Source organism: Perognathus longimembris, chromosome 13 (assembly GCF_023159225.1).
Source record: "Perognathus longimembris pacificus isolate PPM17 chromosome 13, ASM2315922v1, whole genome shotgun sequence".
Taxonomy (NCBI): domain Eukaryota; kingdom Metazoa; phylum Chordata; class Mammalia; order Rodentia; family Heteromyidae; genus Perognathus; species Perognathus longimembris.
The window spans coordinates 61,950,882-61,978,606 of NC_063173.1; the positions used below are offsets into that span (position 1 = coordinate 61,950,882).

General features: G+C 62.5%; 1 protein-coding gene across 1 annotated transcript in view; it reads right to left on the reverse strand.

The window, feature by feature from the left end:
• The window catches only part of Kcnq1 (potassium voltage-gated channel subfamily Q member 1), a 220,405-nt gene that overhangs the window by 16,617 nt on the left and 176,063 nt on the right, over positions 1-27,725 (reverse strand). The window contains exons 13-15 of the mRNA XM_048361465.1: positions 27,063-27,157; positions 26,216-26,262; positions 25,569-25,630 (exon numbers count right to left, since the gene is read on the reverse strand). Coding sequence (XP_048217422.1) covers positions 25,569-25,630; positions 26,216-26,262; positions 27,063-27,157 — 204 coding nt within the window. The remainder of the gene's footprint in view (positions 1-25,568; positions 25,631-26,215; positions 26,263-27,062; positions 27,158-27,725) is intronic.

A 27,725-nucleotide genomic window follows, 5' to 3' on the forward strand; every position in this document is an offset into this window, starting at 1 on the left:
CTGCTCAGTGCCAGGGGCCTGGGGCTGAGCCTGCTGCGGGCCGTGGTCTCAGGTGCCAGGAACCAGGATGGGGGAACCTGTTTATGCATGGGTGGGCGGTGCTGGGAAGCGGGGGGCGGGGCTCCCGATGGAGATCCTGCGCTGTGCTCTGCGCCCGGAAGGCACTGGCCTCCGCGACGAGGGTCCCCGTCTTCCTGGGGTGTCCACCTCTGCGCAAATCTGGTGGTGGCGGTGGCGGGGTGGAGCGAAACAGCGCCACGGCCCTCCCGCTGGGGCGCGATGGGGCTTTAAGGTGGTGTTCAGACTGGCTGCAGCCACGGAAAGAGCCGGCGTGGGCTCCGTCCAATGTAGTTAAAAACATCTGACTGCAACCACAAATATGCTGGCACCCGGGCACGGCAGGAACGTTTTCATGTCAACTGCGAGTGCCGGCGTCTCAGGAGCGGCACGTCGTTAACCCTTGGGGGTAGCGGGAGCTGGCACCACGGGGTCGGGGCTGGGACCACGGTGCCCCAGGGGTGGGGGGACCGCACTGAGGGCCCCGGCCCACGTGTCCCGATGGTCAGGAGCACTGCTGGGCCTGGCTGCTTTGAGCCTGCCTGTCCACCTGGGTCCGGATAGACTTGGGGGACAGGGGGTGGGGGACCCCCAGCTCCCAGGTGTGGATCCCACACTCAGGGTTCAGGGAGACCCAGCTGACCCTGGCAGGGGCTCACAGCAGGCCTCTTCCACGGGTCCCCCACTGTTGAACTTCTGCCACTCTGCTTTCAGGACCCCTTCCACGCACCCAAGTCTTTGATACAAGAGACCCCACGGCGATCTGCGCTCCAGCTGTAACCCGGTCACGCGAGCACTCCCCGGGAGGCTGGGGGACCTCCTGCCCCTCGACTCTGGCTCTGGCTCCCCTCCCCCCTACCCCCTCCCCCGTGGGGGCTCACTGCTGTCCAGCCCCGGGCGCCAGCTGTCTGCATTTGTCTGTGGCACCCCCGCCCAGGGTTATGTGCACGCTAGGGTTCCCCTGTGTCCCAGGCCTCGCTTGCCAGAGAACACATCCAGCTGGCTGGGACCCCCCGAGTCCCTTGTCCCTCCACCCCAGCAGGTGTGCGCTGACTCAGAGGCATTTAATTCTCAGCAGAGGCAGCTGTTGGACGCAGTCTGGAGACCCCCGAGCAGCCGGCCAGGAGCTCCGGGGCGCCTCGCAGGGAGGGCGGGAGCCCTGCCCAGGCTGCTCGTCTCTCTTCACCTCGGTGCCCCAGCGGGGGCCCGGGGCCTCCCACCCCTGCTTGCACAGGGTGTGGACAGTTCAGGGGCGTTCAGCCTCTCCTGTGCCTGTACCAGCCTGGGGTCAGGGTGGGGGAGCATGGTGCCTTCTACATCTCTATCATCAGGGACCCCAGTACTCAGGTTTTCTTGAGATTGGAAAGTGTATCGAATGCCTTGGCCCCAGCTGTAAGGGCCATGAAAGGGCCCCCAGGGTGGCCACTCTGAGTTGGTATGTCACGTGGGTCTACAGAGAGGATGGCCTCGGGGCGCTGAACCCTGTGTAGAAGCTCCGCCAAACTCCCTAGAATCCATCGGCAGCTTCGCTCTGAGGCCAGGGCCTTCAGAGGGGGCATTCAGCATTGTAGTACCCCACTCCGATGCCCTCGCAAGCTCTGGAGGGTGCTGGTCACCTAGCTGGTCACCTGGGCCAGCAGTGTGATTCATTATGCCAGCCTTGGCCCCTTGTTAACCTTCTGAGCATTGGGGTACTGAAGTTTAGAGTACTGAAGTTTAGATATGAAGTTGCCCCCTAAAGGCCCACGTGGAAAAGCTTGGTGCCCAACACAGCCCTATCTGGAGGTTCAGAAGTGAGGCTTTTGGAAAAGGGTTGTATCCTGAGGTCCTCGACTTCTCCCATTTAATTGGCTAATTGAGGGGTTCTTAACTTGTGGGCCTATTGGGCAGTCAACGTTGGAAAGGGGAGGTGAGATCTGATTGAAGGGAGTTTGTTCCTGGGGGAATGCCCTTGGGCTGCCTGGTTCCTGGTTCCTCCCTCTGCCCTCTCCCCCCTTGCGTTCACTCTCTGCTTCCTGGCTTCCATGAGATGAACAGCTCTTCTCCACGATGTGCTTTATGCTGGGCCTCATTGTGGGCCCAGGAACACTGGCACCAAGTGACTATGGATGGAAACCTCTGAACCCGGTGCCCTTGGGAGCCAAAAGAAATCTTTCCTTCTTTAATCCCTCAGCCCTTTAGTTACAACCACTAAGTTGATTAATGCACAGGTTCATCAGAAGTATGTTAGCCCTGACCACATGTGCATGGAAAGGTCAGGCTTGATGCCTGAGTTGTGTCCGGCGTATGTGAACAGTGGTTGCCATGACAACATCTCCTTGGGGTCCACAAGGCAGAGGTCAGGGAAAGGCCATGGGCAGAACAGCTAGACACTTTGTAGGGTGTGTCAGGGACCAGGCCAGAGATGCAGTAGGCCAGGCTGAGTAGGAAGGAGAGAAGGAGGTGGCCTGCAGTGGTACCTTCTCATAGGCAAGGAAGGGCCTGGAAGGGAAATGGCTGGAGGTTCAGACCTCAGCAGGTGAGCAGAACGGCGAGCTACAGCAGATGGAGCAGGAAGGGATAGAGTTTGGAGCCTCTGGGCTCCTGACAGAAAGCCTTGCTCGAGGTCACCTATTGACACATCCAAGCTGTTTGTCCCTCCCTTCCCCATCCACCTGCCTGTCTGTCCATCATCTTTCCCCCCTTTATCCATTCATCCATTTGTCCATCTACTCATCTGTCATCCATTCACCTTCCTTCTTTCTTTCCTTCCTTCCTTCCACCTGCCCATCCACCAACTCACTCATCCATCTACCCATCCACCCACACACTCATACACTTATCCATCTACTCATCTAACATCCATCCATACACCCACCGATCAATGCATCTGTTCATTCAGTCCTCCACCCTGACCTTTCCCCAGACACTTACATGCACCCACATTCTTTCAGACCCCACCCCATGCCATGCTTGCCTTCCTTCTTCCCATAGCAGTAGCAGCTGCCTCCTCTGTATCTTATGGCAACGAGAGGATCAAAGGGGGCTGATGACGCAGCCACTGGCCATGGAGTGACAGCCTGCCCCCAACTAAAAATAGATCAAGACCAACCAAGATGCCGGTCCTCCCTCTGTTCCTTGTCTTGTCCCTTGAGTCCCCGTGTCTCTTGACAGGGTCACACTCCATGTGGCTGAATGGTCCCAGATCAAAGAGGATGGGGACAACGACCAGGGCATGGGGCTGGGAAGGGGGTGAGTGGAGCAAGCAGTGTGGACAGGGCGTTTGCTGAGGAAGTGAGCATCACGGGCGGGCTTGGGGCAGGGAAGGAGGCCCCTCAGCCCCATGACTGTGGGATGGGGCTCTCTGGATGGGGAAGCAGCGGGGGCTGCCGGGGGCCCATCCAGCCTCAGTGCCTGGTGGCTGACAGGGAAGGCCCTCTTGCACTGCCCCTCGCTTCGACAGGTGAGGACTCTGCCACTCCAGGAGGGTTTCCCCTGGCCCTTCCTCTGGGTCGGGTGCTGTGGCAGGCCCAGGACTACTGTGGAAATGGTCTCTGTAGTCTATTTGGGTAATGAGATGGGCCCCACACTGGGGGCCGGGGGCTGAGGGCAGGTGTGCATGTGTTCTTGCTGTGGCCATTCGGCTGGCCCTGGCAGGACTTCAGGAAGGCATTTCTGCAGCACAGAGGCCTGGGGGGTTCCCCGGGGAGACCAGGGCTGGGAGGAGATTCGGGAAGGCGAAGCTGGAGAGGCAGAGGCTGATGAGGCCCCAGGCTTGCATTCCAGTGAGGAGGGAGGCCGTCGGGGGCTTGGGCAGGGAGCACTGTGGTCTGGTTTATGTTCTAAACGTCCCTCTGGCTGCTGCAGGGAGACAGGAATGTGGAGGGAGAGAGAAATCCGGGTGCCCCTTGAGACAAGGTTGGCCCTCCTCTTTGGGAAGGACTCTGCCTTTGTACATGCTGTTCCCGTCTGCCGGAGATGCCCTTCCGGTCCTGGCAGAGACTGCAGTGGAAGAGCAGGGCTTCCGAGCTGGGCAGGTGGAGGTCAACACGTATCTCCCACTCCCCACCCCCCACTCAGGAGCTGTGGGAGGCATGCTGCCAGCTGGGAACGGCTCCCTGCTACTGGAAGGGAGGGAGGGAGGGAGGGAGGACCCCGTGCGGGGAGAGGAAGAGGCCTGCCAGCCAGGACTGCCCACCTCCATCCTGTGGGATAGGCCAGGTGGCTCTCGTCCACCGTGGCTGCGTTTGGGGGCCTGGTGTGATGGTTGTGCCTGGTGAGCTTCCCCATCCCTGCCGGGCTTGATAGCAGAGTCGACCGGCCTCCCTGGCAGCGCGCACTGTGCCCACTTTTGCCCCTCCGTCTCCCTCCCCCTCACGCTGGACCGGCAGCTGGAGGGCAGGCGCCGGGCACAGGCCCCTGCTGCCCCTGAAGCTAGGCCGTACCTCAAGTTGCCATACTTGAGTTTTCCAGCCAATGTATTTCCTTCTTTGCTCAGACAAGTTTTAGGGGAGCTCTTGTGCCCTGGCACAGAAGGTTTGTGTGGGTGAGGATCAGGTCTTGCGGGGGGTGGGGGGGGTGAGGGATGGGGGGGAGGGGCACAGAGCAGGGTCTGGAGGCTTCCTGGAGGGGATGTGCCAGGGCTGCCTGAGGGCTGGAAGTGGGGCTGGGTCTGGAGGAGGGAGCAGGGAAGGAGATGCTGGGGAGGCTCGGTGGTACCGGGGGAGGGGGTGGGTGGGAGGGGAGGGCCTATGTTGGGGTTCAGGGTCTGCCTGGGGTGGGCCTGAGCCCCTGCTAGGCTTGGCCAGGACTTCAAGGCCACCAGGCCAGCGGTGGCTGCAGCTCCAGGGGCATGGGCCATTGGGGTGCTGTCTGACCTCTAGGGCACCGCCTCCCCCTAGGCCTAGCCTGGTTCCCAAGTCCACCATGCACCATCCATCACATAACAACCCCCTCCCACCCCCAGCTCAGGGCAAGCACCCCTGGGACCCTCCAGCATTAATGCACACCTCACAGGACAACCACCCAGGGGCCCCATGGCCTTGCTGAGTCTCTGAGCACCCTCTGAGTACCCGGGGTCTTCAGGGTGGGGGGACCTGAAACAGATGCCAGCAGGCTCAGGCACCATGTCCCTTTCCACATCTACAGTCCTTGCAAACATGACAATCACCCAACCTGCGTGCTCAGGAGAGCACATGACCCGCGCAGAGCACCAGCCAGAGCCGAGGAGAATCTCAAATCTGAAGAAGGCCACAGGTGGGACAAAGAGTGGCAAAGCCGGGTGAAGCTGAGGGCCTGGACCCAGCCCAAGGCCTTCCGGGAGAAGTCTGCACGGTCCAGTGAGGGCTCTGTGTGGCCTGCAGCCATGAGGGAGTGTGAGGACCTGACACCATTGGAGGGAGCAGCCTTGAATGAGAGGTACGGGGCTGTGTGTGTGTGTGTGTGCACGCGTGTGATTCCAGGCAGATGGGTGAGGGCAGGTACCGGCCACCTCAAGTGCCAGTCTCAGACAGAGAACAACCTTGTCCAAGCATACAGGTGCCTGAGGCACCTAAAGGCCTGAGTAGGCAAGGCTGAGTGTGGGGTCCTCGTGCTGGCACCCCCTGCTGTCCGTGCTCTTCATGCCAGCAAGCCTGCCCTGTGCAGACCTCAGGAAACACCTGCCAAAGCCCAGGACAGGAGCAAGGCCAGGCCTACGGAGCAGAGGAGGAACTGAACAGATGTTGAGGTAGAAGATCTACCTGGAGTCTCCAGAAAGGCTCTCAAGCTGCTCTACCCATCAGATAATGGCAGGGCTCCTTGTGGGACATCAAAACCCAGGCTGTGAGAAAATTTCATAGAGTCCAAAGAGATATCAGTGAGGGTAGAATCCTGGAGCCAGAAGATGGCAAAGAGGCAAGGAAGTCTCTTCAGGAACCTCTTCAATCTGACTTAAAGGAGATGGTGGTATGAAGGACATAATTAGAGGAAGACATTTCAGCAGAGCCAGTGTTCTGAGTCACCGACCTGCACAGGGGCTTTGCCAGGAAATCAGCTCTGCAGCTACAACAAACACTTTCAGGAAAAGCCAGCAGAGCAGATTGCTATGTAGGAAGGTTTGAGGATAGGGAAGGCATCAGGATTCTGGTCAACAAGACTGGATTCTATAAGACCATGGGTTAAGGTCTTCAAAATTCTGAAGGAAAGTTCCTTCCAACAAAGTTCCATACCCAGCTAAACTATCCACAGTGCACATGGACTCAGAGCATGGATCTTCTAACCACGCCTTATAGGAAAGCACCCAAGGTCTTTTAGAGAGCCAAGGGGAGAGGCAAGAAGGAGGCCCAGGGCCCAGAGAACAGCAATGTAACCTGGGAGAGTAGCAAAGGTTTGTCCCAGAAGGATTCTAGACAGGAAGTTACTGCAGAAAGAAGTCCCGATGAGCCCTCTGCAGGAGGGAGGGCTCCCAAGGAATGAGGTCAGGGTGAAGGGGATTTGAGAGCTGGGACTCCAGGCTGGACCCCTGGGTGCCTGGAGGGGGTGAGAAAAGCAGATGACGATGCGAGAGGAGATGAACAGGGGGATGTGGGAAGGAACTACAGGGTCTTCTGCAATTGGCTACCAAGGAAGAAAGCCATCTAATCAAGAGATGGGGACCTATGGTGAGTGGCCTGTGGCGAGCCAAGGTGGAAGGATGGTGGGAAGCAGGCCGCTGACCTGCACAGATAGATCCCAAGTTTCCACTGGCGGCGACAGAACACCCGCTGCAGACAGGAGGCATGCCAGAAGCAGGAGGGGGGTATGCAGGGCCACTGCTGTGCTGGGTACCACGGAACCCACGGCGACCATCATTGCCCACACTCAGAAAGTGTTTAGGCTATAACCCGGGAGGGACGTTTAGAAATACATTGCTCTTTGGAGAAGAAATGTTTATTTGAATTTAGCAATTTCTTCAGTTTCACTTTTAATTCTCCTGAAGAAAAAGATAAATGATCCCAAACTCACGGGTGTTACATGTTACCATATTTATGATAGTTTCTGTGGTATGTCTCTTCACATATCCACTCATCCATCAAACTCTCTCTCTATTCATCATTCTATCTCTGAATGTATTCCTTGTACATCCTCCACATCTATCATCCATCCATCCACCCACCTATCCATCCATTTGTTGTATGTCTGTTGGTCTGCCATGAATCTACGCACCCATCCATCTATCCATTCATCCATACACTGGGCACCGTCCATCCATCCACCCTTCCATCTGGTCATTCATCTATCCATTGATCCATAGACTCATCCATCCATCCACCCACCCATCCATTCATCCACTAGCCACCTACCCATCCACCCCTTCATCCCTCCATCTCTCCATTCATCCATCCACACATCTAGTTACCCACCCACACATCCGCCTATCCATCTGTGCATCTGTCCACATTCCCTATGCAGGTCCTCCTACCTATCCATCAATCACTCCTCCAACCCTCCACCCATCCATTTGTCCATTCATCAGCCCATCTACCTATCCATCCATTTCTATGCCAAACATGGAAAAAAGTCTGGAATGCTATTCCCTTTGTGGAGACAATGGGTCTTTCTGGGATCATAAGGGGTATATTTATGGGGTTTCCATTTTGGACCTTTCTAGAAATACAAATAGAACAACCATCTATCTGTCTGTCTGTCAAAGAAAGTTCGGTGCTCTTCACTTCCTTTTCTGCCAGGCTCTGCATTGAAGCCTATTAATAGCAACTCCCAAGCTATTTCCAGATGCTCCTCCCTCGAAGGTCTCCCCTGACCACCCTGGCTCCTCCGGCACAGTGCTCTGCCTGCCCTGCATGGTAATTTCCCTGGTCTGTAATTATGTGGTGTATTTTTGACCAGGGGCAGCTCTGTAAAGCCAGGAGCTCCATCCTGGCCCTGTGGTACCCCCAGCACTGCCTGGTGTCTGGGGTATGGCTGGGGCTTGTGCGGGCGCTGTTCAGAGGGGGAGGACGACAAAGTCAGCCCAGGAAGGCTCACGCTCGGTGCGCTGGGCAGATGCCTTCAGTTCCCTGTGGGTGTGGACGGCCGGCCCCCAGCCGGGCTCACAATGGTGCCTGTGAGAGGGTGTGGAGGCAGGTACTTCCACTCGGCACGTGCCGGGCACTGGGCCAGGTGCACAGCAGGGACGCTCAGGTCATGCCAGCCGCGCACGCTCCGGGAGCAGCCCTGCTCCGCACAGAGTGGGAGCTCGCGGGCCCTCCGTGGCCTGAGCTCGGGGCTGCCCGCTGTAGCCCTGCTGCCATGGGCCGGAGGGCGGGAGGGAGACGGAGTCCTGGGGCGGAGAGGAGGTCCAGGCGGCCTTAGGCGGACCAGCGGGGGGAGGCAATAGGTCTGTTTGAGGTACAGCGGTGGAGGATGGCCGTGGCAAGAAGGAAGGCGGGGTGAGGGCACCCTGAGATTAAGGGGGGTGGAGGGAGGGAAGAGAGGCCGCGCTGGCTCTCCCTGCTCTGCCCTGGGCCCGGGCGCCAGCTTGTGCCTGGCAGGGTGGCCGGCCCGGCTTGGCCGCTGTCCTGGCCAGGACGGCTGGGAGGCCCTGTCCCGTCCTTCCCCCGTGTAGTAGGGCTAGGGGCTCTGAACGGCTCTGGCCAGGGCTGGTGGAGCCGCCTTCTGGGCTCTGGATTGGGGCTTCTATCCGCCCCAGGCCCCAGGAGAGAGCTGGGAGCCCACGGGGGAGGCGGCAGAGCCCACGGAGAAGAGGGGAGGCCCCCATGGTTGCCGGCCCCAGCCTTCCTCGAGGGCCAGGGGTGCGGTAGGCCGGGGAGGTGGGCCGTGGGGAGGTTCTGATGGAAGGGAGGGGTGCGAAGGTTTAGAAGAGGTCTGCGAGGGGGAGGAAGCGGGGTGAGGGGTTGGAAGGCGACCCGAGGCTGTGGGTTCGTGGGGTGGGAGGGTGCCCAGGCCCCGCAGGACGGTGGGGCCCTGGGTGGGTTTGGTCCGCTGTGCCGGGAGCGCCCCGAGCCCGAGGGCGTGTTCCAAGGGGAGATTCATTACAGAAACAAAAGCATATTTTTCAGGCAGTGACTTCATGACATCGCCTTGGCCCCCGTCCCGGAGCAGAGGCCCACGTAGCCGGCCGGGCGCGCGGTCCACTCGTGAGCTGGCTGTCCCTTCGTCCTTGTCTAGCTCTGGACATCAACGCAGGGGCTTTCAGTCAGTGAATTAAAATAGCACGCCCAGCACAGGGGCGGGAGGCCGGCCCAGCCCTGCGGGACTCACGGCGTGTCCAACGCCATCAAGTATGGGGCCCCAAGCTCATTAGAATAATGAACCTGCCTTCCTTTGCTCAGGACAATAATTAGCAGACTTCCAAATGGGCGAAAGCAGCCATCGAGGAAGGGCCGCTCGCTGCCCCCTTTACTTCAGCCGGGGACAAGGGGCCCGGGCCACAGGGAGGCCTGAGCTCCAGTCGGGGGGCCCCAGACTGGCTCCCCCGCCCCGCTCTAGAGACTGTGGGCTTGGCAGGCCTTGTGGACATCACCGAGGTTGGACCTGGACCCTTTGCAGGGTGGGCACCGGTCCCCGGGGCATAGAGGAGGCAGACTGCGGGTGGGGAGGGAGCCCCGAGGGTGGCGAGCCCAGCCCGGTGGCCATGGGTGGACGAGGGACCGACCGGCTGCCGCAGGCACTGGGATCCGAACCCAGGCTGGCTGTCAAGCCGGTCCAGCTGGTGCCCGCAGGCCGACCCAGGGCCAGTTGCGCCTCCGAGCAAGATGAAGACTGGGTGCCGGCCAGGGGAGCAGCGCATCACCATCAGGGGGCCTGGTCGTTGCCAGCTGGGCTCAGCGTGGTGGCCTTGGGAAGCCTGCCCAACCCCCACCGAAGCAACATGGTATTTTCCTCTTCAGCTCTTCCTTTTCCTCCTCCTCCTCCTCTTCTTCTTTCTCTTCTTCCTTTTCCTCCTCCTCCTCTTCTTCTTTCTCTTCTTCCTTTTCCTCCTCCTCCTCTTCTTCTTTCTCTTCTTCCTTTTCCTCCTCCTCCTCCTCTTCTTTCTCTTCTTCCTTTTCTTCCTCCTCCTCCTCTTCTTTCTCTTCTTCCTTTTCCTCCTCCTCTTCCTCTTCTTCTTTCTCTTCTTCCTTTTCCTCCTCTTCCTCTTCTTCTTCCTCTTCTTCCTTTTCCTTCCCCTCCCTCCTCTTCTTCCTTCTTCATGCTCTCTCGCTCCTCTCTCTCTGTTCTAGTACTGAGACTTGAACTCAGAGCCTGGGCACTCTTTTGTGCTCAAGGTTGACACTCTGTCCCTTGAGCTCGACTTCCCCCTTTTTGGTGACTCATCGAGATAAGAGTCTCATGGACTTTCCTGCCCAGATTGACTTGGAACTGCCATCCTCAGATCTCAGCCTCTCGAGTAGCTGCAATGCCAGTCAGCACTGTGACACTGTAACCGGACAGTAGGGCTGGGAGCTCACAGGCCAGCAGGGAGAGAAGCAGAGGCAATCCTGGAGGAGGGGGGCGATTCTAAGCCACGTGTCCCACCTTGAGCTGAGGTATGGGCCACCAGACTGAAGCCACCGGAAGCCATTCCGGTGTCATGTGACTCTTGGAATCATATGGTGTCCTGAAATCCATGCTGCCATGGGGCCCAGGCCCTTGATGTGCTGCTGGGATTTGTCCCTGGGGAGACCTAGCTCCACACAGAATGTGTTGTCACATACCTGCTACAGGAAAAGCCATGTCCCCAAACCAGAAAGCACGCTGACAAAGACTGGGCAGAAAACAACGATGGCGCCCTTCTTCCGGCATCTGGATAGAATCCACAGGCACAGCCGTGATTCGTGCCTCAGTTTCCTTTTGACAGAGTGATGTCAGGGTTGGCACGGGGTGGCCTATCCTTGCTCCCAGCTGGCTGTTGATCTACGATTAGTGGTGCCTAGGAGCCTTGCCATCTCGCCTGTCTTCTGACTGGCCTCTGCGGAGGACTGATGATCTAACTTCTATCCAGGAGACAGAGTGAGCTCTGGGGACTATCTCTATCGGGCACTGTCCTATTCCAGACCACCTCTAACCAGGACTGTCCCCATCTGGACCTTCTCCATCTGGGAACCTTCTCCATCTGGGACTTTCTCCATCCAGGATCTTCTCCATCCGGGGCCTTCTCCATCTGGGACCATCTCTATCCAGAACCTTCTCCATTCAGAACCTTCTCCATCCAGGACCATTTCCATCTGGACCATCTTCATCCAGAACCTACTCCACCAAGGACCATCTATATCCGGGGACCTTCTCCATCTGGAACCTTCTCTACCCGGGACCTTCTCCATCCAGGTTCTTCTCCATCTGGACCTTCTTCATCTGAAGCTTCTCCATCCAGAACCTTCTCCATCCAGGACCATCTCCATCTGGACCGTTTCTACCCCAGAATGTCTCCATCAGGACCGTCTGCATCGGGACCATCTCCAAGTGGGGCGCATTTGCTGCCGCCATGGGTCTGCCATCTTTCCCCAAGACCCCACCTAACCCTGAGGGCCTTGCCTGGGGCTTGGCCTGGACCCGAGCTCCCCAGCAGTGGCTGGAGGGGGGCCTCCGAGCTCCCTACACGAGATGGCCTTGCTGTCTGCAGGGAGAGCTCGGGCCTGCGGGAGGAGAGCGGCTGGAAGCAGAGCAGGGCGTGCAGCGGGGAGGGGAGGAGAGCCGGCCGGGCGACTCCAGGAGCTCTCAGGCAAGTCTGGGCAGGTGGCAGCCCCGGGCACTCAGGGGGCAGGCGGGGCGGGCGGGCCGGGGTGGGCGGCAGGAAGGGGTGTAGAGAAGGACAGAGGCCGGGCCTATGCTGTGTCCTCGAGCCCTGGCGGGGTCTTTAAGCGGAGGGACGCCCCGCAGCGAGTCTGCAGCGCCCTCCCGCCTGCGGGGACCGAGAGCCCGGTCACCACCACGGCCTCCTTAGAAGGCTGCGACATCACTGAGCTCGGGAGGCTCTTGGGGGTCCCCTGCCTGGCTGAAGTGGGATTCACACGGGCCGGGTGAAGCCCAGAAGGCCCACGGGGCTCAGGCTATGGAGGGAGGGGGCTCGAGGTGCCCCAGTCCTTGGTCCTGGGGGTCCATCTCCACCTGAAGCCCTTTGTGTAGCAACTGTGGGGGGACCGCCACCCGTCCTGCCCGAGGCCACGGCGAGCCCGCAGGCTTGGCACCGAGCTGGGAACCCCGCTATCGCCGGCCCCTACTTTTGCCCCTACTTGGCACACTTGCCCATACTTCATGTTCAAAACGGGGCTCGCAGGTGAACAGACGTGGTGAGCAGGAGTGGGGCCCTCAGAGCTCAGGCCGCTGGCCCCTGCCCGGCCACAGGGCCCGCTGGGAGCCTGGGCGGAAGAGGCCTCATCTCCGCTCTGCACAGCGCTGGCACACCTGACTCAGACCCCGAGCTTCTGCCTAGGAAGACGGGGGGCGGGGGGAAGCATCTGCCGTCACCAGGGGCTTCGGGGGCAAAACCTGCAGTGGTACTGTGCCCTGGGCCCCAAGTGCACCTGCCTTATACCCCATGTCCACACACACACACACACACACACACACACACACTCACACTCGCACAACGCGGCAGCAGTCAGGCCTTCCATTCCTTTACCTCCATCCGAAACAGCACTGCCCCTCACACCAGGGCCTCCCAGGCCACCACCCAGGACGGAGCACCGGGGCCCCTGTGGCTGCCCCAGCGGCCTCTGAGCAGTGGCCCGCCCTGCGGCCTTCCATGAGGGCACATTGCCTTTCCTTCCATTCAGACACCGCCTGCCCCAGGACCTTTTGCTCTGCCACTTCTCTTACCTGGACTCCGATTTCCTTCTCTGCCAGATGACCAGTTAGCTTCCCCCCCCCCCCGCCCGTTGCTCACCTGCCAATTCCCCTGCGGGGCTGTGGCCCGAGGTGCCCTCTTCCCTCCCAGCTGCTCCCCCCACCCCCCGCTCTGGGCCCCTGACTCCTTCCCTGCCCCCAGTGTGAGAACAGGAGGGAGCCAGTGAGCTCCCAACTCAACCAGCCCTGCCTGCTGCAGAGGTGAGAGTTCAGACAGCGCCATCAAGTTAGACACAATTTCCCCCGCAACGACTCAGTTACACCCCCCCCCCCAGCCGTCCATCTTCTCGTCAGGACTATACAGTGTGGGCATCGGGCTCGCTCCCTCGCACACGTCATGAACAGCCAGGCCCTAGGCAGAGCTGAACTCGATACCTGCGCGGATTAGAGTGCGTTCCGGGCTGTTGTTTGCTGGAATCAGGGACGACGACCCCTTCTGTTTGCAATTATGTGAACGAGCAACGAGAGTGGGGCTTTTTTAAGAGAATATGCCACCATGCTGCCGTTCCCTAGGGATTGGTCTAAAAAGGCGCACTGCCCCCACAAAATCATCCACCGCCGTGTTCATGGTGACCCTAAGGAGGGAGTGCCCTAGCCACTTTGTGTCTTCAAGGTGTCCTCGGGGTGTCCGGGGGTCCCCTGCATCTGTGGGTACCGCTGACGTCTCCAGAGCCAGTGCCAAAGGCCGCTCTCGCTCAGAGGAGAGCTCAGCATGGACAAAGGTCCTGGGGTACGGGAGGAGCCCGCGTGGGGGAGAGGAAGAGGCCTGGGCCGGGAAGAGAGGGGTCTGGGCCAGGTGGCGGGGGCTGAAGGCCCAAGGAGACCCAGGCGGGGGTGGGCGCCCGCGGGGAAGGGCCCCAGGGGAGCAGAGGGCGGGGGCCGGGGGGGGGCCGCGGGAGCTCTGCCCGTGTGGACCGGCTGTGCCACGGGGCCCGGGAGGGCCTCGGGGGTCTGTCAGGAAGGAGGCCTCCCGGGCCGGGGCTTCCGCAGGCGGGGGCCTCGGCGAAGGTGGCCTGCGGCGGGCCGGCCGGGCCTCCCGCCTCCCGGCCCCTCGTGGGCACCGTGGAGAGAGAGGGCCCATTCATGGCGTGGCCGCTGCGGTCTGCAGGCGCGCTGGGGCCCGTCCCCGGCCGGCTGTCGCTGGGGAGGGGGGCCGTCCTCTTCCTCGGCCCCCTCCCCGGTCTGCCCCGAGCTGCCTGCCCCGGGCTGCGGCGGAGCCTCGTAAATCCCTGGATGCTGGAGAGAGCCCAGGTGAGGCCCGGAACAATGCGCCATTGTGCCCCGTGGGGGCCCCTCTGCCACCTCTGCCACCAGCCCCTGCGCTGTAAAACCTCTCCCCGCCGATCCAATTTCGCCGCTCCGGCCCCGGGGGGGCCCTGGGGGGGCCGGGCCCGGGCGCGGGCTCCACACAGAAAGCATTTATGGCAGGATAAAGGCCGCCTTCATCCGCACCCAGGGCCAACGTCTCCTCCCCCCACATCTGTCAGGTGGTGTGGGCCGCAGGCACAGAAATGGGGGCTTGTGTGGGGGCCCCTGGCATCCGCAGCGGGGAGCAGGGCCTCCAGTCCCCGGCTTCCTGGGCCTCCTGCCGGTGACTCCACACGGCGGCCCGGGCCGGCGATGGGGTCCGCGGGGCACCCGCTGGGCCGAGCCGGGGGGAGGGGGGAGGGGGGACAGGGAGGTGGGGCGGGCGGGGGGGGGGGTCTCCCTGCTGCCTCGCTGGCGCAGGTCGGGGGCAGTGCGAGAGTCCTGGCCAAGATGGTGCCACGGGCGGGGCCCAGGCCACGCTGGCTTCCGGCACCCGTGGCCAGGGAGCCACCTGCGCGCACGCACACCTGAACAAGCCAGAGCCAGGGCTTGAACTCGGGGCCTGCGTGCCGTCCGCTAGCGTTCCCCGACCCGGGCGGGAGCTCTCCCTCCAGCCACACTGGAGCCTCCCAAGGGCTCCTTGCAGGGGACAGTCTCACGACGGTCCCGCCCGGGCGGCCCCGGACCGCGGCCCTGGGCTGGCTTCCAGCTCCGAGGAGCCGGGGTTACAGGCGTGAGCCACGGCGCCCGGCGCGTGCTGTGGGCTGGGACGCGGAGGCGTCACGCGCCAGTCCCTGGAGGCCACCGCGGGCCACCAAGGAGGACGCGGGGTGGAGGGGAGGCCGCACGAGAGCCGTGGGCGGCCCCTGGCGCCCGCGGGCCGGCACGATGGCCTGCCCGTCGCTCGGGGGGCGAGGTCGCGAGAGCCCGGCTCGAGGGGCGCCCGGCAGACACACGAGGCGCCCTGGGAGGCGACGCCGGGGCGCGGTCCTGGCCTCCGCGGTGGGGGCCCGGGGCGACGCCACTGAGGACCCACGACGCGCGCTCAGGACGCAGAGCTCAGCGCCGCGCCTCGGACGCTTGACTCGGTTTCCTCGTCACCCAGCCCCGATTCCGCGACAGACAGGCGGCTTCCGCCGCTCCCGCGCCCCCTCCGCGCGTCCCCCACGCCGCACCGGCCCCTCCTGGCTCGCGCTCACGGCCGGCGCCTCTGTGTCTCGCTTGTTGGGCGTCACGTGCTTTTGGGGGGCGGATGCTCACAAATGAAGGCCAGGGGACCCCAGAGGATCATGCAGTGAATGACTCCACGAAAGGCACCCACAGGAACGCGTGCCCGCCGCGTGGGGCACGGGCACACAGGGACGGGCGGTGCTGAGGGTGCGTGTGTGCATGCGTGTGTGTGCGTGTGTGTGTGACACACAGGGGCGGGCAGTGCTGAGGGTGTGTGTGTGCATGTGTGCGTGTGCATGTGTGTGTGTGTGCATGTGTGTGACACACAGGGGTGGATGGTGCTGAGGGTGCGTGCGTGTGTGTGTGACACACGGGGTGGGCGGTGCTGAGGGTGTGTGTGTGTGGCGCAGGGGTGGACGGTGCTGAGGGTGCGTGTGTGCATGTGTGCGTGTGCATGTGTGTGTGTGCATGTGTGCATGTGCATGTGTGTGTGGCGCAGGGGTGGACGGTGCTGAGGGCGTGTGTGTGTGTGTGACACAGGGGCGGGCGGTGCTGAGGGTGCGTGTGTGCATGTGTGCGTGTGCATGTGTGTGTGTGCATGTGTGTGTGGCGCAGGGGTGGACGGTGCTGAGGGTGCGTGTGTGCATGTGTGTGTGTGCATGTGTGCGTGCATGTGTGTGACACACAGGGGCGGGTGGTGCTGAGGGTGCGTGCGTGTGTGTGTGACACACAGGGGCAGGCAGTGCTGAGGGTGCGTGCGTGTGTGTGTGTGGCGCAGGGGTGGACGGTGCTGAGGGTGCGTGTGTGTGTGTGCGTGCGTGCGTGTGTGGCACAGGGGCGGGCAGTGCTGATGGATTAATTTCCTTTATTTTGTAAGCGATGATTTCTGATCACGCTTGGTCACCACCGCACGTCGCAAACCTGTGCCCAAGCTGGACGGAGGGAGAGGACAGGGGCTGGAGACGTGGTTCAAGGGGCAGAGCGCCCACCTAGCAACGGTGAGGCCCCCAGTTCAAGTCCAGTCCCCGTCTAGTACTGGGGAGCCGCTGTGTGAGGCGAGGCTTCCCCGAGAGGTCTCGTGCCTGCCTCGCCCGGCTCTGGGGGTGGGGGGGGCACTCGGGGTGGGGCACCTGGGAAACGGGCGCTGGGAAAAGTCTGGGCCCGGGGCTCATGGGGGCCTCGTGAGCGGGCAAGGTGGTCGCCCAGGCCCCCTCCCCCTTTTATTTTTTGCAATACTGGGGCTTGAATTCACGCTTGCACGCCTGCCGTACTGGGGCTTGAATTCACGCTTGCACGCCTGCCGCACTGGGGCTTGAATTCACGCTTGCACGCCTGCCGCACTGGGTCTTCATCTGCGCGGGGGAGTCTGCTCGGGGCCTTCTAGGGCCTTCCAGGAACAGGATCTACCCGGACGCCTCCGCCTCTCCCCCTCCCGGGAGCGGGAACGTGGGGAGAAGTCCCCGCGCCCCGCCGGGCTCCGCCCCGTGCAGGGCATGAGCTCAGCGGGCGGTACCGCGTGCCCCAGGGCCTTCGCACGGACCTTCGCGGGGCGCGTCCGCCGGACCGAGGCCACCCTTCACGCGAGGACACGCCGAGTCACGGGCTGCGCCGGCCTCACCTCCTGGGCTGTCCGGGGGGCTCCGGGGTGGGCGGGTGGCCCTGGGGGTGGGGAGGGCGAGCCCCCCGGTGCTCCGGAGGCTCCCTGTTCTCTGTTCCTGCCGGTTCCGTCTAGGCCGGGAGGTGGGGCAGGAGGGGCAGGAGGGGCAGGAGGGCCGGGCCTCCTGCTGGCCACGTCCGCCCAGCCCCGCCCACGGCCGGGGCCCCCCGAAGTGCTTTCCAGTCTGCTGGTTCTGGAGCCCAAACCCAGGGCCTCCCCCTCTTGCTGAGCTTTTTCCCGCGAGGCCGGCGCTCTACCGCTTGAGCCGCAGCCCCGCTTCCGGCTTCTTGCTGGTTAGTTGGAGGTCAAAGACTCGTAGACTTTGCTGCCCGGGGCTGGCTTCGAACCCAGGCTCTCAGATCTCAGCCTCCGGAGTGGCCAGGATGCCAGGCGCTGGCCGGTGGCGGCGGCGCAGGGCAGCGTGGGTAGACAGGCTCCTCTGAGCTCTGCCCTCCCCCCGGCCCCCCCCCCCCCCGCCAGCACGGGGCCTCTCACCCTCCCAGGAGCCGCGTCCGCGGGGAAAGGGCATTTTGGGGGTGCCGGGCCACGGGCACGGGGCGCACCCCGCCTCCCTGAGCTCGAGGAGAGCCCCGCCCGGGCCTTTCGAACCCAGGCAAGGCCGGGGCCGCCCCTGCCTCCGTGCCCAGGCCCCGGAGCGAGAGGGCGGCGGGTGGCGGAGGGAGGCATGAATGGATGTGCGGTGGGGCGGGAGGCGGGGGGTGGGGGGGGGCGGGGAGGGAGCCCGCTGCCAACCCAAACAGCCCCGCCCTCGGCCTGTGCCGGCTCGAATCCACAAAAATTTCCATGTGCTTCTGCAGCCCTCGGCGGCCGCACGGAGGGCCCCCCACGGGCCACGCGGTGGACGTGGTGCCCCGGCGGGGGGGGCACCTGCGGGCTCCGGGCCTGGGCGGGGGGGGGGGGGCTGCCGCCCGGGCCCTGTGGCAGGATCTGCTGGCATCCACCTGCCGCCAGGCCGCCCCGCCGAGGGCCCCGCCGTGCCCTGGGGGCCCGGGACGCTCCCCGAGGGGCGCCGGCCCCCTCCCCGGCCTCCGCGGCCCCCGGTGTCTGGGGGGGGGCCCGCCCGGCCGGCCGGCCGCTCCGGGGCTCGGGCTGGAACATCTATTTTTGGTGAGCGGGCTGTTGCTCGCGGGGCAGAGCCAGCGGCGCAGCCCGGGCCTGGCCTCTGCCGGGGGTGCCCGTCCGCCCCCTGACAAGGACGCCCCGATTGCAGGTCCCCGAGCCACCCTGGCCCGGGCTCGGGCCTGCGCCCGCCGACAGCACCTCCGTGTGTGCCTACACCAGTCGGCGGGGCTTGAGCTCAAGTCTCTAAAAATGTAAATTTCCTCTGGCCAATATTTGAGGCCTATAAATAGCCCCTCGGGAGGGCCAGCCCAGGATGGGGGGGCGATGTGTTTCCCCCAGATGGCAGGAGGGAGGGTACCGGGAAGGATGACTCTCAGAGCCCGGTGAGCCACTGGATGGCGGGGAAACCGAGGCTGCGGGCTGGGGGCCATGGGGCAGAGTGGGGCAGAGCCGGATGCCCCCCACCCTCCCCCTTCTGCCCACACTCTGCCGTCGGCCACCTGGGCCCCTCTGGAACATTCCTGCTCTGGAATGTTCCATACGTCGCGTGTGAGCCCTCTGGGCTAGCAGGGGATGGACACAGGATTCCTCCAACGGCACTGGGTGCTGAGTTCAGTACTAAGTACCCACGAGGCCCCGTGGCCCGGCCACGCGGCCAGCCCGCACCGGGGCGGCACCGGGGGGGAGGGGGACAGAAGGAAGAGCAGGCCAGCGTGGGGGGCACAAGGTGGGCTTGGGGCAGACGCGGCTGGTGGCCGTGTTGCGTGCGCGTCACCGAAGACAAAATGAAAGGTGCGCTGTGCCTGTGTCCCCCGACTCCCAGCGTGCCGCGTCAGGGCCTCTGGGAACTGGGGTGTCCTTTTGGACCCTATAGCGACGGCGGCTGGTCCCCGCCACATCTCGCTGCCGGCGCTGGGCATCTCTGAGTGGCCAGCTCCTGCCACCCGCAGCCAGATTCGCACTCAGGGCCTTGCCCCTGCTAGGTAGGCGCCCCATTGCTGGTCTCCAACCGCCATCCTGCCCATCTCCACTTCCCAGGTAGCTGGGGTTACCAGTGTGAGCCGCTGACCCCCCCCCCCCGGGTGCCCCCGCCCTCCTCGGGCTGAGGGTTGGGGGGTGGGTCCCTCCTGGGCTCCCGCCCACCGTGCCCCTGTCTGCTGTGGCCCCGGCCCCCACGTCCTGTCCACATCCCGAGGCTCCCCCCTCCGCGACACCCCACAAGCCCATGGCCACGAGGGGTCTCCCGGAAGGCCACGGAGGCCCAGACCTGGCCCCCCTCGGGCTCCTTCCGCTCAGGAGCGAGCACGGCTCCGCCGCAGGCCCGGGGGGGGGGCAAGCCGGGGCCTGAGGCTGGGGGGGGGTCGCGCGGCACTCGGTGGGGCTCCGGGTCAAAGGAGGCTTTCATCGGGTTATCTCAGAAGCCCACGACAAAACGGGGCCCGCATCCCCGGGCTCCTCCGGCCCCCCGACAACTCCCCGGGAGAGGAGACACCGCAGGCCTTTAAATAACTGCCGCCCGGGGGGGGGGGGGCAAACCACGAGGCGTCCCCGGGGCCCCGGGACGGGGGACGGGGTGTCCCTGTCACTGAGGACGGCCCGGGGGCGGGGGGACCCGAGGACTGGGAGGGGGGGAGGCAGGGTCTGATGGCAAGGCGTGGCCGGGCCCAGGCTGGGCGCCCCCTCTGGAGGGCGGCCGAGGCTGGCGCTGGCTGCCCCGGGCGCTGGGGCTCCAGAGGGGACTCAGGTCCGCTCTGGCGGCGACTGAGGGGCTCTGGGAGGATGTGAGTCTGCTGGGTGGTGACGGGGTGTCGGAGCCCCCGAGGCTGCCTGGCCCCCCTTCCCCTCTCCACCCGCCCCCCCCCCCCCAAGCTCACACCACCCCTGCTCAGCCACCAGGCTGCATGGCCTTCCTTAAGGACCTGGAATTGTGTTTACTGGAGTTACTGATTTCCTTTTCTTTGCGCTGGAGCTTGAACTCGGGGCCTTGCACTCTCACTTGGCTCTTTGCTCCACGCTGGCACTCTACCACTTGAGCCACACCTCCGCGTCTGGATTTTGCGGGTTAGTTGGCAAGAAGGGTCTCGCAGACTTTCCCGTCCGGCCTGGCGTTGAACCACGGTTCTCCGGTCTCAGCCTCCTGAGTCGCTGGGGTGACAGGCGTGGCCACCGGCGCCCCTTCCCAACCCCCCCCCCGCCACGAACCACGGAACAGAACCGGCAACGTGAACCCCAACAGCGCCGCGGGGGGGAGGAAGACTCGGGGCTGGAGCGCAGAGAGGCGTCTGCAGCCACCATGGTTAACGCAGTTCCAGAAGAAGCTTTGTTGGTGGCCCTGGGATCGACTCCAGGGCTCGGGGCTTCTTGCTGGGGGTTGAGCAACGCTCGCCTCTGGGGAGCTTGGGCCCCTGTCTCAGGAATACGCGAAAAGCGGGGGGGTGGGGGGGTGGGGGGAGCTCAAGCTGCCCAGCAGGCAAGCAGAGGAACTCAGGTGGAGTGGGAAGTACACGCACACCGCTAGCAACCAACCCAGACAAAAGGGAAATGCCGGCAACGTGCCCGGGAATTCAGGGCCGCGAGGTGCCAGCTTCGCGCGGGCGTTACCAGAGCACAGCGCCCTAAGATTCACCCACGGACACTTTGACCAAAGGGAGGTTGGTTCAACAGCCCGGTCACCTGGTGCGTTCAGCCACGTCGGCAGAGGCGACCGTGGTCCTGACGGAGGAGGGAAACCCGGCCCCGGGCCCCAGCGCAGCTCGGCGGCGCCGGGGGCGGGGGGGGGGGGCAGACGGCGACCCCACGATTCCCCGAGGCCTCCTCTGCCCAACCCATCAACAGGCGTGAGCCCCGATGACTGAGGAGGGGAGGGCGAGGGGAGGGAAAGGGGGGAGGGAAGAAGGACAAAAGGAAGAGAAAGCAGGAGGGAAGGGAGGGAGGGAGGGAAGGGTGGAGAGAAGGAAAGAAGAAAGGGTGGGAGGAGAGAAGGAAGGGAAGGAGGATAAAGGAAGAAAGGGAGGGAGGGAGGGAGGGAGGGAGGAGGAAAGCTGTCCTGTTCATACAATAATGTGATTCCATACGTAGAGATCCTCAGAATTCAACAGCAACAACAAAACTACTAAAACAAGAAACAGCAAGCTTACAGTTGACAAGATTTCCGTAAAATCGACTATATCTCTATGTACTAGACTCAAGAGTAAAATGAAGAGACCAATCCTGTTAATAGTGTGACAAATAAAAATGGAGGTGAATTTAACCCAATAAACACAGTTTATGTATCAGGAAGTACAAAATGTGAATGAAAGAAGTTGAGGTAGATCAAGTACATGCAGAAAGATGTACTGTTCATGGACTGTAAGACCTCATTTTACTAGTATGTCGGTTTTTCCCAAAATGGAGGCAGAGAGTCAATACAATGCCTAGCAAATCCTAGCAAGTCTATCCCTCCCTCCCTCCCTCCCTCCCTCCCTCCCTCCCTCCTCCCTCCCTCCCTCCCTCCCTTCCTTCCTTCCTTCTTTGGAGGGGGATAAAACTGGCAACTTGTTCCTAAAATTTATATGATAATTTATATGCATTTGAAAAGAATAAAGTAAGTAGATTTTCTGGGCTCTGGTAGCTCACGCCTGTCATCCTAGCTACTCAGGAGGCTGAGAACTGAGGATCGTGGTTCAAAGCCAGCCCGGGCAGGAAAGTCTGTGAGAGTTTGTTTTTTTTTTTAATCTCCAATGGACCCCCAGAAAACTGGAAGTGACGCTGTGGCTCGAAGTGGTACAGTGCTTGAGAGCAGAAGCCCAGGGCCAGAGCCCCGGGCCTGAGTTCCAGCCCCACAGTGACCACCACCACCGCCACCACCACCACTAAACAAAACCAAAACCCGAGCAGATTTGCACCACCTGACTTCAAAGCCACAGCAAGCAGTAGTGAGTTCTGCGTGGCTTCAGGACTGACCACGCAGAAGGGGCGATCCACAAGTGAACCCCAGAGTTTATGGCCAATTGACTTGACACATGGCTCTGCACAGTGGGAACCATTTCTCACTTATCCATTAAGTAAGGAGACAAAAGCGAAACAATAGAAATAAGAACAAAAATTGACTTTACTATGTCCCTCACCCTTGAGTTACCTCAAAAGCAAATATAAACTTAAACATAAGAGCTAGTCCTATACAATTCCTAAAAGGAAACAGAAATAGGAGAAAAATTTCATGACCTTAGACGATACAAAAGAGGGCCTAGAACACCCAAAGCATGGAGCATACAAGCAAAGAGAAACTGGACTTCATTAAAACTAAAAACTTCTGTGTCTTAAGAGATGCAGCTCAGAAAACGAAAACAAAGCCACCGAACAGAAGAAACGATTTGCAAGTCATACATTTGATAAAGGACTTGTATCCAGAACATTATTTTTTTTTTAAAAAAAGCTCTTGCAACTCAATAATAGAACAGACGACTTAATTAGAAAATGGGCAAGAGAGTTGAATAAACATCTCCCCAAAGAAGACTCTGAATAGCTAATAAGCACATGAAAAGTTGTTCAACATCATTAGTCATTAGAGAAATGCAAATCAAAACCACAATGAGATACCATTACACCCTCAGAACAGGGTGTAGAAAAGACTAACCATGCCATGGGTTGTAAGGCTGGGAGGGAGGGAGGGAGGGAGGGAGGGAGGGGAGAGGAGGGAGAAAGAGAGAAGAAGGGAAGGAAAAATGAAGGGGGAGAGAGGCCTCTATGTTGCTGGAAAAATAAACAAACAACCCTTTAGAAAAGCAGTTTAGGAGTTTCTTAGAAAGCTTGCAGAATTTCCTCTCCAACTTTGGGGTACGCGCTGAACAGATAGAGATAGGCTAAAGTGAGGACACAGAGGATTGGGGGGGGGTAGCCAGGAGCATAGCCTTGTACCCCAATACCAGTGGGTATGCCCTTCCTTCAAGCGCACGCGCACACGCACACACACACACACACACACACGCAAAACACTAGACAAAAACCCACCACACATCTTGCCCGAAATCATCGCTCAACACCCTCTCAGGCATTGCTCCCATACAGAATACTCTCCCTGACAACAGAGCCATGCTATTAGACAGTTCTTCTATGGTCCTAGCCATCACGGGGCCCGCACTGCTAAGTAACCCCGGAGATAGACAAGATACAATGCAGGTCAGGAAAGCACGGACATGAGTGAAAATGAAAAGTGAATTGGATTTACGGAGTCACAGGGCGCAGAAGCCCACCACGCCTCTAATCCCAGCTAGGAGAGAGGCTGAAACGCTGGGAGCTCAAGTTCAAGGCCAGTCTAGTGCACACCATGATGTCCTGTCTCAAAAATAAACAGTGGGAATGCCATCCGAGAGGGAGTTCAGCGGACACGTTTACAGCCTGAAGTGCTATTAATAGCTGTAATTCAATTTCCCCAAATGCCTTGCTACAGGTACAAGTCATCCTGTGACTCGGGAGCCAGAGAAAGCGGGCACAGCACACACGGAAGAACCCACAGGCGCTGGCCCATCAGCAAGTCAGGACGAGGGGAACGACGCGGAGCCGTGGCCCTCGGAACCGAGACGGGCGGACACGCGACGGAGCCCGACGACGCTCCGCAGCCCTCCGCGGCTTCCTGCCGGGAATCCCAGCGGCAAGACGAAGCCAAGGCTCTAGGGGTAGAGCAAATGCCTGTCTTCAAACCCCAGCACCGCTAACTGATTTTTACAATGTGTGCGTGCGTGCGTGTGTGTGTGTGTGTGTGTGAGCACGTGCATTGTCGCTGAGCTTTTTCTCTCCAAGCTGGTGATCTACCCAACCAACTTGAGCCACAGCTCGACTTGTGGCTTTTTTGCTGGTTCATTGGAGCTAAGAGTCTCACAGGTTTTCCCGCCCTGGTGGGCTTTGAACCCGGATCCTCAGATCTCAGCTTCCCGAGTAGCTAGGACGGCAGGCCGGAGCCACCAGCGCCCTGCCTGCCCCCGACCCCGTTTTAAAAAAATAAAAACCATCTCACAAATAAACTCTCCGGGGCCTGGCTGGCTTGACTCCTACCAACCACGCAGGAGGAGAGCGTGTTCTAAACTGTCTCAGGGCCGGACAGAGCGGCCTGCGTGCGCTGAGTGTGCTAGCACGCCTGTGCAGGGCACTGAGCCCTGGAAGCCACGCGCCCGCGTGTCTCGCGTGTGAAGACGGATGTGGACGCGTGGGACAGCATCTTGGCAAGGGGACAGGGCCGGAGGCCTCCGTGGCCCTGGCAGGAGAAGATGAAGGCCCAGACTCGACCCCACGGGGAGAGGCTGCAAGGATGGGGGGGGGGGGACGTGGCTCACCGCTCCCCAGGGTCAGTGCTGCGCTGCAGAGGGGAGGCGGGCGGGGGTACAGGGCTCCTCGGGGCAGGGCCGCAGGGGGGAGGCGGCTTGCGCCGCGCCCTGGGCTGGGCTGGGCTGGGAGGGGTGCTGGGGTCTGGAAAGCACAGCCCCCCAGTGCCCGGCGCCGAGCTGAGAACAGAAAAGACTCCCTGCCCTGGGCTCCGCGGCCCCACAGGACCTTAGCTCGCAGAATACACGCGGCCCCGCCCACGTCCACGCCGACGCCCAGGCGGGCAGGGCCGGGAGCCCCACCCGCGGCCGGGAGGTGCGGGGCGGGGGGGACCCCAGTGTCAGGAGCGCTCTGGAGGGGGAGGAGGGGTCTACGCCGAGCGAGCCTGCTCTGGACATTTGCAGAAAGGGGTCCTGGGGGCCCGGACACGGGGACGAGGGCGGCCTACCGGAGAAACTGAGGCATGCCTCGGATGGAGCAAGCTCAGCTGGCCGCTGCTGGAAATTCCCTGAGACGGGACACCCCATACCTCCCCCCTCCCCCGCTCCCTCCCGCCAGCCGTGAGCCCCCCCCCCCCCCTCCACGCAGGTCCCAGGTCCTCCAGGGCGTGGGCAGCCCAGGGCGGGGCCAACTGAAACCCCACTATTTTTAGCTTCTGAATTACTTTCAGATAACATCCAAGTCGACTGACGAGCCGCCCCACGAAAGAGCAGCCCGCCTCAGACCCCAGAGGCTTCCAAGCAGCAGTGGGCCATTAGAAAGGGCCCTCGGGGCCCCAGAACCTTCCACGGCTCTTCGGAACGCTGTGAAGACCGAGCGGGTTGGGTGGTAGGCGCAGAGCCGGGCGTCCCGGGGCTCAGCCCGGGTGAGCTGCGGTGCTCCGGGACACAGGGCCCCCCGGGCAGCGGGGCACGGAGGAGCCCCCCCACGCCTGCCTCCCAGCGCCAGGCGCCCCGACCGCGAGGGGCGGGGACTCCAGTGGGGGGGGGGATGTGTGGCCGCGTGGTGCCACTCGCCAGGGCAAGTGTCACGCATTGGACGACGGGAAAGCTGCTCGGCGGACGCCCAGCCGGGCTGGGGTGGGCCGGGGCCCCCACTGAGAGGCGGAGAGCCCCCCGTGACCCAGTGACCCTCGGCCAGCCCCGCGAGCGATGACGGGGGCCCCGAGGGAGGACGGCGCCCGTCACCACGGACCGGGGCTGCTCAGCCCGCCTACCTTGTCTTCCATGCGGTGCAGGCGGGCGCCGATGGTGTTGCTGCCCCGGTCTTTGCTCTTCTCTACGAGGTAAAGCACCACGTCACGGATGGGGGGGGCATGGCGGGCACGGGGCAGGGTGCTGGGGGGGGGCTGATCCGGCCCAGTGCTCCCGTAGGGGGGGCAGGGGCAGCCGGGCAGACTGCCCCCACCCCTCCCCTTCCTTCACCCGGAGAGTCTGCAGAATGCCCCCCGCCCGCGGCCTGCCCCCTCAGCGGGCGTGTGTGCCCCCTCTCCCTACCCGCGGCTAAAAGCCCCCTGCTCCGTGCCGGCTTGTGGCCCTCGAAGCCCGTCCCGCCCCGGGGGGGGGCTCCGTCCACGTGCACAGGGCCCGCCAGCGCAGGAGCGGCCCCCCTCCCGTGGCCCCGGGAGCTCCAGCCCCCCCACCCCCCCATCATCGCATTTCCTTCTAATGAAGCCGGGCCAGCACCCAGGAGTGCCAGGTGAGGGGACTCCCACCCCGGCACCCCGACGGTCTCCTGACACTCCCCAGGCCCCTGACACCGTGTCCCAGGCTGCTCCGCGGAGGCTGGGGCTCACGTGCCCCCCCCATGCTGTGCCAATGGCGCACACGCGGCAGGCCCCACGGGCTCCACGCAGAAACCCACCTGAGATGGGGGTGAAGAGAGACGGCTTCCCGATGGACTGGTCCAGCCTGGAAGGGAAGAGGGGACAGAGGCTCACACGCAGCCAGAGAAACACGGGGCACCCGGGGTGGGAGGGCGGGCGGGTGGGTGGGCAGGAGGCCACTGTTCACCTGGGTGCCACCCTCCCCACCCCGAGACCTGGCACCAGGCTTCTGAGCCCCCAGAGACCCGGGCTCCTAAGAGAGCTAAGAAGGAAACTCGGAAAGGAAGGGTAGAAGTTGGGGTATCCCTTAGACTCCCTGTCTGGGTAGGGGGAGGGAGATCAGCGACGGGGGCTTCCTGAACCCCTCCTTGCTCCTTGCCTGGGGGAGGGGCAGGCACAGTCTCCCAGTAACACCCTGCAACGCACTGCTAGGTTCCCAGGCTAGCCCACGGAGCTGTCTGCCCAGGCCAGTCCACATGGAAGTCCTGCTGGTCTAAGCCTGGACGGCGGCCCAAGGATGCCCCGCTTCCAAAGGAACAAGGGCGGAAGCCGGAGCCTAGCATGCGTGGGCTCGATCCTCAGGGCCCCGAGCTCTGGGCTCTGGCGCTCGGGGCTCCGGTGGTGGGCTCGGGGCCCCTAGCTCTGGGCTGGCAGCGGGGAGGCCCAAGATGGTCAGACCTGTGGGTGGGAGAATCTGTGGGGTGGCCCGGGGAGAACTCATGAGGGGGCTCATTGCCACCGCCAGGGCCAGGCAGGAAGTGCTCACCGTGGGGCGGCCCGCTGGGGTGAGGGTCCCATGGCGGGGTTCTTCAGAGGCCCCCGTGCCCACCTCCCCTGCCCCGTGCCCCTCCCCTGCCCCCGCCATGCCCCTGCCCCCGTGCCCACCTCCTCTGCATCTCCTTGATGCGCACCATGAGGTTCAGGTGGCCCTGGGAGTACTGCTCGATGACGTCCCGCACGTCGTACGGCTTCCGCGCTTGCTGTGGGCCACAGGGACAAGCATCGGCCCGGGTCCCGCGGGCCGGCCGGGCTGTACGCATGGCGGCAGGACGGGGAGGGGGCCGGGAGGGGGGCGAGGGAGGGCTGGCCCAGCTAGCCAGGGCGCGGTCGTGCAGAGCCGCCGCCTCCAAGTGCACCGTGCTGACCCCCGGCACCGTGCTGACCCCCGGCACCGTGCTGACCCCCGGCACCGTGCTGACCCCCGGCACCGTGCTGACCCCTGGCACCGTGCTGACCCCTGGCACTGTGCTGACCCCTGGCACTGTGCTGACCCCTGGCACGCTGGCGGTGCCCCGGGCTTTGTTAATGGGCTGCTGAGCTCAGACCCCCCGTTCTGCAGCGTGAGACGGTAGGCCTTGCACCTTCCTTTCGGAAGATGAGACACTGAGCCCGTTCCTCTTTTCTGCAAGATGGGATGCTGTGCCTTCTTCCTCCCTTAAGAGGAAGATGCTAAGCCCAAGTCTCCTCTCTACTGAGCCCGTTCCCCTCTTCTGTAAGACGGGGAATTGAGCTTAACTTTCCTTCTGAGAGTAAGAGAAAAACAAGATG